The sequence below is a fragment of the Nelusetta ayraudi genome, unplaced genomic scaffold, assembly GCF_046127955.1.
Source record: "Nelusetta ayraudi isolate G7.1 ecotype Tasmania unplaced genomic scaffold, CSIRO-AGI_Nayr_v1 ptg000061l, whole genome shotgun sequence".
NCBI lineage: Eukaryota > Metazoa > Chordata > Actinopteri > Tetraodontiformes > Monacanthidae > Nelusetta > Nelusetta ayraudi.
In genome coordinates, this window is record NW_027466111.1 from 423,248 (window position 1) to 435,000 (window position 11,753).

At 45.8% G+C, this 11,753-nt stretch overlaps 2 protein-coding genes across 2 annotated transcripts in view; both read left to right on the top strand.

The window, feature by feature from the left end:
- ehbp1l1a (EH domain binding protein 1-like 1a) overlaps positions 1–1,453 on the top strand; it is a 31,752-nt gene extending 30,299 nt beyond the window's left edge. The window contains exons 17-19 of the mRNA XM_076040402.1: positions 49–122; positions 283–397; positions 681–1,453. Coding sequence (XP_075896517.1) covers positions 49–122; positions 283–397; positions 681–774 — 283 coding nt within the window. The 3' untranslated portion in view covers positions 775–1,453. The remainder of the gene's footprint in view (positions 1–48; positions 123–282; positions 398–680) is intronic.
- A 2,331-nt stretch (positions 1,454–3,784) lies between these two features.
- The window catches only part of LOC142897824 (ephrin type-A receptor 7), a 13,036-nt gene continuing 5,067 nt past the window's right edge, over positions 3,785–11,753 (top strand). The window contains exons 1-7 of the mRNA XM_076040416.1: positions 3,785–3,947; positions 4,877–4,938; positions 6,160–6,784; positions 7,697–7,852; positions 9,796–10,173; positions 10,647–10,836; positions 11,072–11,163. Coding sequence (XP_075896531.1) covers positions 3,848–3,947; positions 4,877–4,938; positions 6,160–6,784; positions 7,697–7,852; positions 9,796–10,173; positions 10,647–10,836; positions 11,072–11,163 — 1,603 coding nt within the window. The 5' untranslated portion in view covers positions 3,785–3,847. The remainder of the gene's footprint in view (positions 3,948–4,876; positions 4,939–6,159; positions 6,785–7,696; positions 7,853–9,795; positions 10,174–10,646; positions 10,837–11,071; positions 11,164–11,753) is intronic.

Below are 11,753 nucleotides of genomic sequence, written 5' to 3' on the forward strand. Positions count from 1 at the left end.
GCTCAGACTTGATCTGTGACACAGTGAAAGACCTCTTCTGTTTGGCAGACTGGAGGAGCAGGACTTGGAGAGAAGGTTTCAGCTGTTGAACAAAGAGCTGAGGGACATGATGGAGGTTGAAGGTACGATTCTCTTTGCAAAGCCCGCTGTGGCGTGAGGCAAACGGCGTCGATGAAATCAAAAAGCGCAATGGTTGTCAATTTTGCATATATACCAAAAAAAAGAAAATGTTTCATCGTCCTTCGTTTTTTTTTTTGCTTCTATTCTTTCTTGGCTGTGCAGAGTGGCAGAAGAGTGAAGCCCACAAAGTGAGGGAGCAGCTGCTGCTGCAGGAGCTGGTTTCACTGGTCGACCAGAGAGATGAACTGGTCCACAATATAGATGCAAAGGAGAGAAGGTAACTTCCTGCTGGCCTTTGTATATACACTATATATATATACATACATAGGGTGTTGAATCAGTACTTTTACTTTGATCAGAGTTTTTTCCACACCAGTATCCGTAGTTTTCCTAAAGTACAGAATGGGGATACTTTTGCCACCTCTGGTCCTCTCTATTCCATGTATCTGGAGGTAGTCTGGGCTGGGCTGGACTATTAAACCATCTCAGCACCGCCCCGTTAACTCTGTTGTTCTCCTGGTTCTCTGGGTTCTCCGGGTTCTCCTGGTTCTCCTGGGCAGAGCTGTGGAGGAGGACGAGCGTCTGGAGAGAGGCCTGGAGCAGCGGAGGAGGAAGTACGCCAGGCAGCAGAGAGACAAGTGCTTGATGCAGTAACACAACACTGTGTGCTCGCCTGTCTCAACGACCTCTAGGGGGCAGCGGGTTCTCAACCTGTGGGTCGCGACACCAAAAGTGGGTCGTGGAGCTGTTTTCATGAGGCCGAGGCTTCGTGGGCAGTTTCCAGTAGTTTCTTATATATGTGTGTGTGTGTGTGTGTGTGTGTGTGTGTGTGTGTGTATATGTATATATATATACATATGGAGAGAGAAAGAGAGAGAGAGAGAGAGAGAGAGAGAGAGAATGTTGCTCATTTATTTTGCAGGACAGACTTGATAGAAAGTGTTTAGTGTTTTAATTGATGTGGAATAAATTTGGGTCTTTGCGACTTCCTGATGAGGAAAGAAGTGACGATGGTCGCGACACTCCAGCCAGTGGAGAACCACCGGTGTAACTGGCGTGTGTGACTCTAACTGAGTTTCCCATTGAAAGCATGAAAAACAGAGGAACCTGTTTTCTTTCAGTTTATTTTTCACCGGTGAGATAAACTCGGAAAATTTCAAAATGGGTTCAGAACCAGAAGAACCAACCCGAAAAGGTTGAGCGCCACCCACTGGCCATGGAGGGGTGTTGGAGCTGTTGAATGTTGATGTGGCAGTACTGTGAGAACATCTGCTACATTTGATTGTGTTTGCGTTGTGTTGTTTGGACAATACAAACTCTTTTAAAAACCTTTGTACGTCTCTCGTGTTTTTGTTTTTTTTTTTCATTTCTTTATTTGATGAACATAAGAGACTGAATGCATCAGTATGCAGGTCAGGTGTTAAAATTCAAATAAAAGTTCCCTAAATTCAGCCAAAAGTGTCACATTTTTAAATTTGAAATATCTCAAGATATGTAGAAATACATATTTATTGTTATGACTGTAAGTCTTTGTTAATAATAGCCGATAAAACAAGCTGGTCATTCAAAAAAGGTGGACACTGCACCCCAGACCACCAGGCCAACAGGGCCCCAGACCACCGGGCACCCAGGCCCCCAGACCACCGGACCCCCAGGCCCCCAGACCACTGGGCACCCAGACCCCCGGGTCCCCAGACCACCAGGCCCCCAGACCACCAGGCCCCCAGACCCCCGGGGCCCCAGACCACCAGGCCACCAGACCCCCGGGTCCCCAGACCACCAGGCCCCCAGACCACCAGGCCCCCAGACCACTGGGCACCCAGACCATCAGCCCCCCAGACCACCGGGCCACCAGACCCCCGGGTCCCCAGACCACCAGGCCCCCAGACCACCGGACCCCCAGGCCCCCAGACCACTGGGCACCCAGGCCCCCAGACCACCGGGCACCCAGGCCCCCAGACCACCAGACCACCAGGCCCCCAGACCACCGGACCCCCAGGCCCCCAGACCACTGGGCACCCAGACCCCCGGGCCCCCAGACCACCAGGCCCCCAGACCACTGGGCACCCAGACCATCAGCCCCCCAGACCACCAGGCCCCCAGACCACCAGACCGCCGGGCCCCCAGACCTTATTGATGAGGAATAAAAAATATTCTGGTCCTGAGACTCCACCAGTTGAGAACCACTGGTTCTAAATCATTATGTTAATCTTCCCACGAGTTTTGTTTTCCACCAAAACTGCTGTCATCTGTGAAGTTCAGCATTTCTCTATTTGAAGAAAGAGGAAGTGAAAACAAGTCTTGCCCAATAGGTTGAAATGTTTTCGCAGTCTTGGAACAAAACAAACAGTTTGTCAATGACTTGGGCATCCAAGTCCGTCACTGTCACTGTGTCTCCAATAACTGCGAGCTCTCAAACCGACTTCCACTGGACTTCTAGTTCGTGGAGGAAGAAAAAATAAGAAATCAAGTGAACACATAATGTAGCTCTCTTCATAGCACTGACGCAGGGCGGTTCTTTTAAAACGGGCGTTTGTTCACACTCCAGACGTATCAGCACGTTCACGCCGTGAGAACTGAAATATAACAAATTACCACGTAATGCACATCAAGAGAATAAATGACAAAATAGCGCAACGTGTCAACGTCAAAACTGCATATACAAACACATGACCTCGTTGGGCTGCTAGTTATGAATAGAGGCTTTAAGTATGCTTTAGAGGAACAGTCATATCAAAAAGGAAAAGGCCACCATGCGTTCACAAGAAAAATGCACGTCAAAAGGTTCCCCCCCATGGAACAACAAAAAACAAACTTTGGTTCCTTCTTGTATTTTCAACAAGAAACTAATCAACCATAACCTAAAAATTCTATTTTTACTTTACAATTATTTATTTATTGCCGGATGAAATTATTAAACTTATTTATGTAATTAAATGATGCTCAATACCAAACCTTTATAAAAACAACATTTACACATAATAACACATAGCTGATGAGTTTTTACAAAGGAAGAAACAAAAAAAATCTCTGCGTTTGAGTGTGGTTGAGTTGAAATCACGTCAATAATATAATACATGCGGTCCAGATCAATCAAAAATACTTTATTAATCCCCAGTGGGAAATTCACCAGGTTTGGTATATAACATTTACCATCGTTATTTACCAAAGCAAAAGTCAAGGAGATGTAGTTCTTTCACACACTGCAGGTGCATAGATTGAATTAAATTGACATTGAAGAAAGAAAAAAAAAGTCAGGCTGTTACACCTGTAAATGGTGACATACTGTATGATGATAAGGTGATAAGGGATACAGTTTGAAAAAAATCTTGACAACCAATTGACGTAAAAGACAGACACATAGAGTATCTGAAATTGTAGTGGCCAATTTCTTTCTTTCTTTTTTTATTGTTTTAGTTTTTGCACGGTGAAATCGTTTGAACTGTGTTTACTACAGTGTGCATTTAAACACACGTGCACACAAGCAGCCAGATTGTGTGGTTTGATTTTCCCTTTGAATGCACTTTGCTGGAGCAGATCGTCTCTGTTTGCTCTGTGAGACAGCGGCAGCGCGTCGACCCAGGAAGCCGGGAGGTCAGTGAATGCAGCACGGGAGGTCGGTGAATGCAGCACGGGACGAGGGGACTGCTTGAGCTGCGTTCTTGTTGGCTTGAGTCACAATTGCATGCAGCAGAAAGACGGAGCCGACCTGAGCTGACCTGCCGTCATGGCTGTGTGTCAACTCTTCTTCATGGTCTTTCCCATTTGGATATGGAATAACAATATGTTGTTGTCTGTCTGTGAAACACAACACAAAGCCGAGGAGGGTGAGTGGGAATGCGTTTCTTTAAATGCTCTAATTGGATTTTTATTTTTATTTTTTTTTTAATAAATGTATGGAAATACAAGTCTCTTATGTAGTAGGGTTAAAGTATTTTATTCAACAAGCAGCACTGCAAATACAATTTAAATGAACTTTTGTGAAAATAAAATCCCTTTGCAAGTGCTAATAAATAAATGACATCGTACTACTTATCATTTTATATTGTTTTATGTATATTTTTTGTATTATTTATAGTTAAGTAATTTATTATATAATATTGTTAAAAACTGAAATAAATTGTGGGGAACATATCTGAAGAATATATATGGTGTGTGTGTGTGTGTGTGTGTGTGTGTGTGTGTGTAAATATATGTATACACACACACACACATGTACATATATATATATACATGTGTGTGTGTGTGTGTGTGTAAATATATTTATGTGTGTGTGTGTGTGTATTTACACACACACACACACACACACAAAGCAATTCCCAAATGTTACTACAGGCAACTTTGGTGGTGTTTGATTGGCTGGTAGCACCATGTTATATTTATGTTTTCTCAGTAATAAACATAGTAGTAGTAGTAACGTAGTAGTAAACGTATAAACTGGAAAAAAAAAACAACAACTTTATTTTGTCATTCTTTATGCTGCAGTGCCATTTTAAATGTAAAAAAATATCGTCGTGCATTATGGAGAGTTGCATTTTTTTTTCCGCAAGTGTAATCAGCCAAACGCAGCGGAATGTGAAGCAGAGAAAGGAGGAAGGAAGTCGAGATGCTGACGAGCAGATTGACGAAAATAAACTTGGAATAAATAATGAGTCATTTGGAAAAGTGAAAGTAAATAAGATGAGAAAATGTTTGTGGTCCTGAGTGCAGTGAGTGTCCCCAGTGATGGTGACTCCCTCTTCTCTCCTGTGTCCAGTGGAGATTTTCCATTCTGACAAACAAGAGACACAGAGGTGGAGCTCGGAACCTCCGGGAGAAGTAAGTCGCGACCAATCGGTCAACTACCACTCTGTAGTTTGCAGCTCACTGTAAGAGTGTGCAACGTGTAATAAACAACACAAAATGAGTCCCACAGGCCTACGCAGACTCAACATATCAAAGTTTTTATTTTCAGTGAGCAAAACAAGCAATATGGTGTTGAACTAGCTCAGGGGTGGGCAAACTGTGGCCCGGGGGCGCATATGTGGCCCCTTAAAGCTTTATAATCCGGCCCGCTGAAATTGTAAAAATTATATTAACAGTCAGTCAGTCATAGAATAGTTGTATTTCATCTATTTCATCTATTTTCCCAGTGTTTTCACAGTCGTTGAAAAAGTCGTTGGTTCTGATGCTTCTAGATGGTTCTGGATGGTTCTGGATGGTTCTAAGAGCTAAACACCCTGGTGGTTCTGATGGTTCTGGATGGTTCTAAGAGCTAAACACCCTGGTGGTTCTGGATGGTTCTAGATGGTTCTAAGAGATAAACACCATGGTGGTTCTGATGGTTCTGGGTGGTTCTAAGAGCTAAACACCCTGGTGGTTCTGGATGGTTCTAGATGGTTCTAAGAGATAAACACCCTGGTGGTTCTGATGGTTCTGGGTGGTTCTAAGAGCTAAACACCCTGGTGGTTCTAGATGGTTCTGGATGGTTCTGGACCGGGTGGTTCTAAGAGCTAAACACCCTGGTGGTTCTGGATGGTTCTGGATGGTTCTGGACCGGGTGGTTCTAAGAGCTAAACACCCTGGTGGTTCTGATGGTTCTGGGTGGTTCTAAGAGCTAAACACCCTGGTGGTTCTAGATGGTTCTGGATGGTTCTGGACTGGATGGTTCTAAGGGCTAAACCCCCTGGTGGGGCTTCACAGACACTGACTTGGGTGCAACTTTGCTTTGCTTCATTTTCCATTGACATTCCAGCACCATGTTTCCTCCTATGAGGTTCCTCACCGGAACACTCCATCCATCTGCTGCTGCTCCGCTACCCCCCCTCTGGCACATTTCACAACCTGACTGAGTCATTTGCACACTTCCCTAATGTAATTCAGCAAACTGAGCAATGATTTTATTCTAGGAAAATATTCATTTGAATCATTCGTGGTTTTAAGGTTTTACTGAAAGAAAGTGGACTTGATGTTTACGTAACATTTACTCAGCAGTATTCAGGGTGGTAGGATTATTGGAACTATTGTCACTGTAGTTGACCACTAACATTCTTTTCCCAGTGGACTCAGGTCCACATGAGGCTCGGTTCCAGAAACGCCGCTCCGGTGCTCCAAGCCTGTCGAGGACGCGTTCGGCGAACGGCGTTGAGTCCGTGGATGGAGCGGAAAGGCGGCCGCTTCCTGCTGATGGATGTGACGTTCACCCAAGAAGAGGAGGAGGAATCCTCCGGCCGGCTCGGCCCGGTAGGGGTCCACCTGGTGGACACGGACGCGCCCGTCAGCAGGTTCCAGCACGGTGGCTCTGCGTTGGACCTCCAGGCCAGCAGGCCCTTCCCAGTCTCGGTACCTCCACATCAGATAGCCGCCTACATGAACCGCAGCCTGGGCCTGGACCTGGGCCCGGTGAGCCGCAGGGGCTTCCATCTGGCCTTCTCCTACTCGGGGACCTGCGTGCTGCTGACCTCCATCAGGCTCTACTACAGGAGGTGTCCCACCATCACGGAGCGACTGGCCCTGTTCCATGGAGCGGGGGCCGGATCGGGCCCCCTGACGGGCGTCTGTTTGAAGGGGGCATCCGAGGTGTCTCGGCCAATCAGAGAGTGTGGCGTGGAGGGAGTCTGGGCTCCGATGGAAGGGAGGTGCGACTGTCAACCAGGGCATCAAGTCATCAATGGCAGCTGCAAAGGTACGACTTAGGCTGTGTCTCAACCCAGGGTCTGCATCCTTGGAAGGAAGCGTCCTCCGTCTGAAGGAAGCGTCCTCCAAGGACCCGGCCCAGAAGGACCGACCCAAACCCCGCCTCCCCGGTAACCATAGGGGACGGTCTCGCCTTGGGCGTACTTCCTGGTTGCGTCACCGCCGTTCCCCCCTGCTGGCCAACCCAGGAAGTGACGTTTTCATAGCATCAAGCTAACCATTGGTTCACCAGCTAACGATGACGTGGTGTCTTTGCCAGTAGATGGCGCTAATTTCAGCCAACTTCCCAGGATCCCAGGATGCTTTGCAGCAGCACGCAAAGCATCCTGGGATACAGAAGGAGGTGAAGGATAGAAGCGGTGCAGCCTTGGAATGGGCTAACAGTAGGACGCATTCCCAGTACGCATTAGGAGCGTCCTTCGGACTTCTGGGAAGTGGGAGGAGCCTTTACGCAGTGCTATGACGCAACTTCCTGTCCAAAGGCAGCCTTGGAAGGATGCAGAGCCTGGACTGAGACACAGCCTTGGTCTGATGGGATGATTTGTGTGGTCACACTTCCATGAAGGTTTATTGCATAAGGAATTGTGAGTGCCTGATAATGGCATTAAAGTGCCGTTATTTAATTTTTTAAATTATAATTCTTTTCCTTGCAAAATGTAGGATGAATAGGAAACATGTTCATCATAAATATATTTTTTGGATCTCTGCTTTTTGTTGTTGTCGAATGTCATCAGACACTGAACAGAAAGAGAAGCGATCATCATCGTCGGTGTTGACAGACTGTGTGATGCCAACCAAGTTCACAGAGTGAACCCCCCCCGCCCCCCACCTCCCCCCCAAACTAACAACATGCAGTATCATCATGAAGCACCTGTACCGCTGTCATCCTCCGTCTCACCAGCCTGTGCCGTGGGCCATTACAAGCCTGCCAATCAGAGCGGTGGATGCTCCCCGTGCCCGGCCAATAGCAGCACTCGGGGGGAGGGATCAGTGCAGTGCCTCTGCCTCCATGGATTCAACCGCCTGCCGACCGACCCCGAGCACCTCGGCTGCACAGGTGAGGAATACTGCACCAAAACACCTCGGGTTTACTGCCTTACTGTCTTATATACTCCATTATATTTATTTGTTTATTCTTATCATTATGTCTTTTTAATTCATATCATTTTCCTTCGCTTTGCACATTATCTCTGCCGTAGCGATGGAAACTTCCTCAAATGTGGGATTAATAAAGGCTTTCTATTCTATTCTATTCTATTCTATTCTATTGTTTATTCTACTCTGTTGGCTGTCTGCATGTTTGTTTTTTTCCACATTCAATTTCCTTCTATTCACAGCTATTCCTGCCAGTTTAGATGAACATGTGGTACATATATACTGTATACACAGGTACTAGCCAGAAAACTAGAATATCCTGAAAAGGCTGTTGTATTTCTGCAATTCAACTTTAAAAGGTGAGTTTGAGCTATTCTAGAAAGGAATATGCAGGTGTTTGGGATTCTTTGGACTCCTTGAAGCTGCAAAGCTGAAGCTTTTCACAGTATTCTGATGTTCTGAGTTTGTGGCTTTGTGCTTTTAATGAGCTGGAAATCTTCACCAGCAAACGTTACAACAAGGAACCGCTTGAGACGTCAGTTTGCTTTCGTCTTTTATGTTAAATTGCCAAAATAAAACAACTCTTACTGGATATTCTAAGTATTCGGGTGTATGTGGTGGACGTCAACAACACGAGGCTCAGTGTTATTTTACACATTTAGCAGCGCCACGCACAGATTTCCCAAATTGAACGATCCAATTGTTGTTTTTGTAGTGCATTTCAGAAACTCTACTTTTTACTTTGACCTGAGTAAATCTGTGCTTTTACTTTTACCACAGTATCCATACTTTCACTGAAGTACAGAATCAGAATAGTTTAGCCACCTCTGTGTATATTTCAGAATTTTTCTTGGTATTCTTCTTCTTCTTCTTCTTCTTCTTCTTCTTCAGCCTTGGAGTGACAATGAAGCAGAGTTATGAAGTGAAGGTGGAAGTGCTGCTCTGTCAGTATGTAGTCAACCTGGCCATCGCACAATGGCATTTGTTGATCACCCGCTCTATTTCTGCATTTACGGTACTTTTTTCTTTTTATAGCAGCGTTTCTCAACCGGTGGGTCGCAACCCCAAAAGTGGATCGTGGAGCAGTTTTGATTGGGTCACAGCTTCATGGGCAAACATATACAGTATATATATATATATATATATATATATACACACATAATGTTGCAGCCGTTATTCCTACGCCGAGTGCCTAACTTTTTGCTTATTATTGAAAATGTTTATTAGTCGGAACTGAGCCCAATTATTATTATTATTATTATTATTATTATTATTATTATTATTATTAGTGTTCCTAATATATTTTGTTGTTATTCGTTTTTTGTTTATGTCGAGAGGGTGTGTGGTGTTCGTCGGCAGGTGACTATTTAGGTCAGGTGATTAGGGGGCGGAGCCGTGTGGTGTTTTTTTTAACCACGTCCGTTAAGCTCAAGTGGCCAAAAAGATTTTATTTTTTTTCGTTTACCTCTGGATATGCTTACAATTTTGAAAGTCTTTTGCACACAACTAATAAGAACAAAACAGTTCTTATTGTGCTTACTAAGAAGTACAGGATTCTCCGGCGACCGTCGTCTTCGACGCCACGGCTTCCACAGGCGAAAGCCGACACACACATAAAGTCTCAGTGATTGAGTCATTGGGTGAGCTAAGCAGCCCAAGACCAACCCTGAATACTGGGTGCCAAGCAGGGGGGGTAATGGGGACTTATGGTCCGACTCTGGTCTGACCCGGCCGGGGATCAAACCCACGACCCAGCAGTCTCAGGGTGGACGCTCTACCACTGGGACTGCTGAGCTGCTGGAAAGTTCTGATGGTCCTGAGACTCCAGCAGCTGAGACCAGACATGCTTTTTCTTCACCTCCTCCTCCTCCTCCTCCTCCTCCTCCTCCTCACTATGGTCCACAGCGCCACCCTCTGCCCCTACACACCTAACAGCCCACTACCACAACAGCACCGTGCTGCTGGTGACGTGGGATCCTCCTGACGACCTTGGAGGAAGGCCAGAGGTCACGTACCGCACCAGGTGTGAGGAGCAGCAGCAGCAGCAGCAGCAGCAGCAGCAGCAGCAGCAGCAGCTGGACGCTCCGGGCCGGTGGCTGCCGTGTGGGAGCCACGTGGCTGTCCTGCCAAACTGGGCCGGGCTCAACGGCACGAGGGCAGCCATCGCAGGGCTGAACCCGCAGCACGACTACAGGCTGACGGTGCAAGCTTGCAATGACATCTCTCACCTGTGGGGGGCAGCTGCTGCGACTTCCTCGACTGCGAACGTTGTCATTCACAGATGTGAGTATTGAGGACTGAATGTGGCTCCACCTGCTGGATGTTTAAAGGTGTGGCACGCAAATGGGAACGCCAAATTGAATCCTGACACATTCCATCTGAACAGACACGAACAAATGAAATTGGATTTTTACTAATTGTGTGGCTTTTGCAGCAGAAAACCCCTCAAATAGAACCAAAAAAAACTAAAAAAAAAAAAAAAGAAGAAGAAGAAGAATTTTAATACAAAAATACAAAAAAAGAAGTTTTAATAAGCCCAATAAACTGCACATTCTTGACATTTTATACAAAGACACCAAAAATGAGACAATAACACAACAGAATGGTAGTTGTATAACTGCAGCGATGGCCTTCTTCAGGGAATTCTTCAACCGTCAACAACATCTAACTGCATCCAAACCATCATTTTGCACAATTTTGCTCATGCCCCTCCTCCCAAACTCCCAGCCAAACTGCACCTTTCCGTCTCCGTTTAGGGAGAATTCCCCCTCCGCCTGTAACTGCGAGCCCTGCTGTCAACACGTCCCAGCGGGAAGTCACGCAGACCCCTGAGCACCAGAGTGCTCTCAGCGCATGGCTGCTGGTTGGAACTCCACTGGGTGTGGTTCTGCTGCTGGTGGTCCTGACTGCCTTCCTTCTCCTGCGGAGAGGCAACACCAAGCTGAGGTACAGGGAGGTTGTTTTTTTATTTTTATTGCTGTCCATCGTACTTGACACGCTGCTAACAACGCAACATGTCAAACATAATACGAGAGAAAATGATTTCCTCGGCGTCCCCTTGATCTGCGTAAGCAAACATCTCATCTCATCTCTCTCAGAGTCCATCTCAGTCCACAGACACCGTCGACATGTTTGTTGAGTGTCATTCCTCTCCTGACGACAGTGACACGTTTCTTCACAGCTCTGACCAGGGCATAGACCTGCAACCTTTGAATGCAACATGTTCCTACAGAGGTCTCCGAGAGGTCCCAGCTCCAGCCCAGCCACCTGACAGTAGGAGCCGCATTGCAATTCAAGCATTAACACTTCAGACTCGTTTATCTTTTTTTTTTTGTCGTCCATTGCTGCGACCTGAAAGCACCGACCATGCAGGAGGCCTATAGAAGCCTGAGAATATTTCACGGATGCAACATTGTAGCGTCTCTGCGAGGAAACATCAGCTTCTGCTGCCAGGGCGAAACCCACCGTTCCCTTTTCCCTTTTGGGAAGATTTAAAAAAAAAAAAAAAATGTAATATTAGACAGGGTGATCTTAATGATTCATTATTTTAGTGACCATTAGTGTTGATGATATGTACAGGTACTGGCCAGAAGATTAGAATCTCCTGAAGAGGTTGCTGTATTTCTGCAATCCAACTTCAAAGGTGAATGTGACATATTATATAAAGGAATAATATGCAAATCAATATATTTCAAGTTTTTATTTCTTTGCATTTTGTTGATCAGGTCTTGCAGCTTAAAAAAAAAACAACTCAAATTTTATAATCATGTTCTGAGTTTGTGGCTTTGTGGTTTTAATAAGCTGAAAATCTTCATCAGCAAAGTTACAACAAGGAACCGCTTGAGATGTCAGTGTGCCTGGAA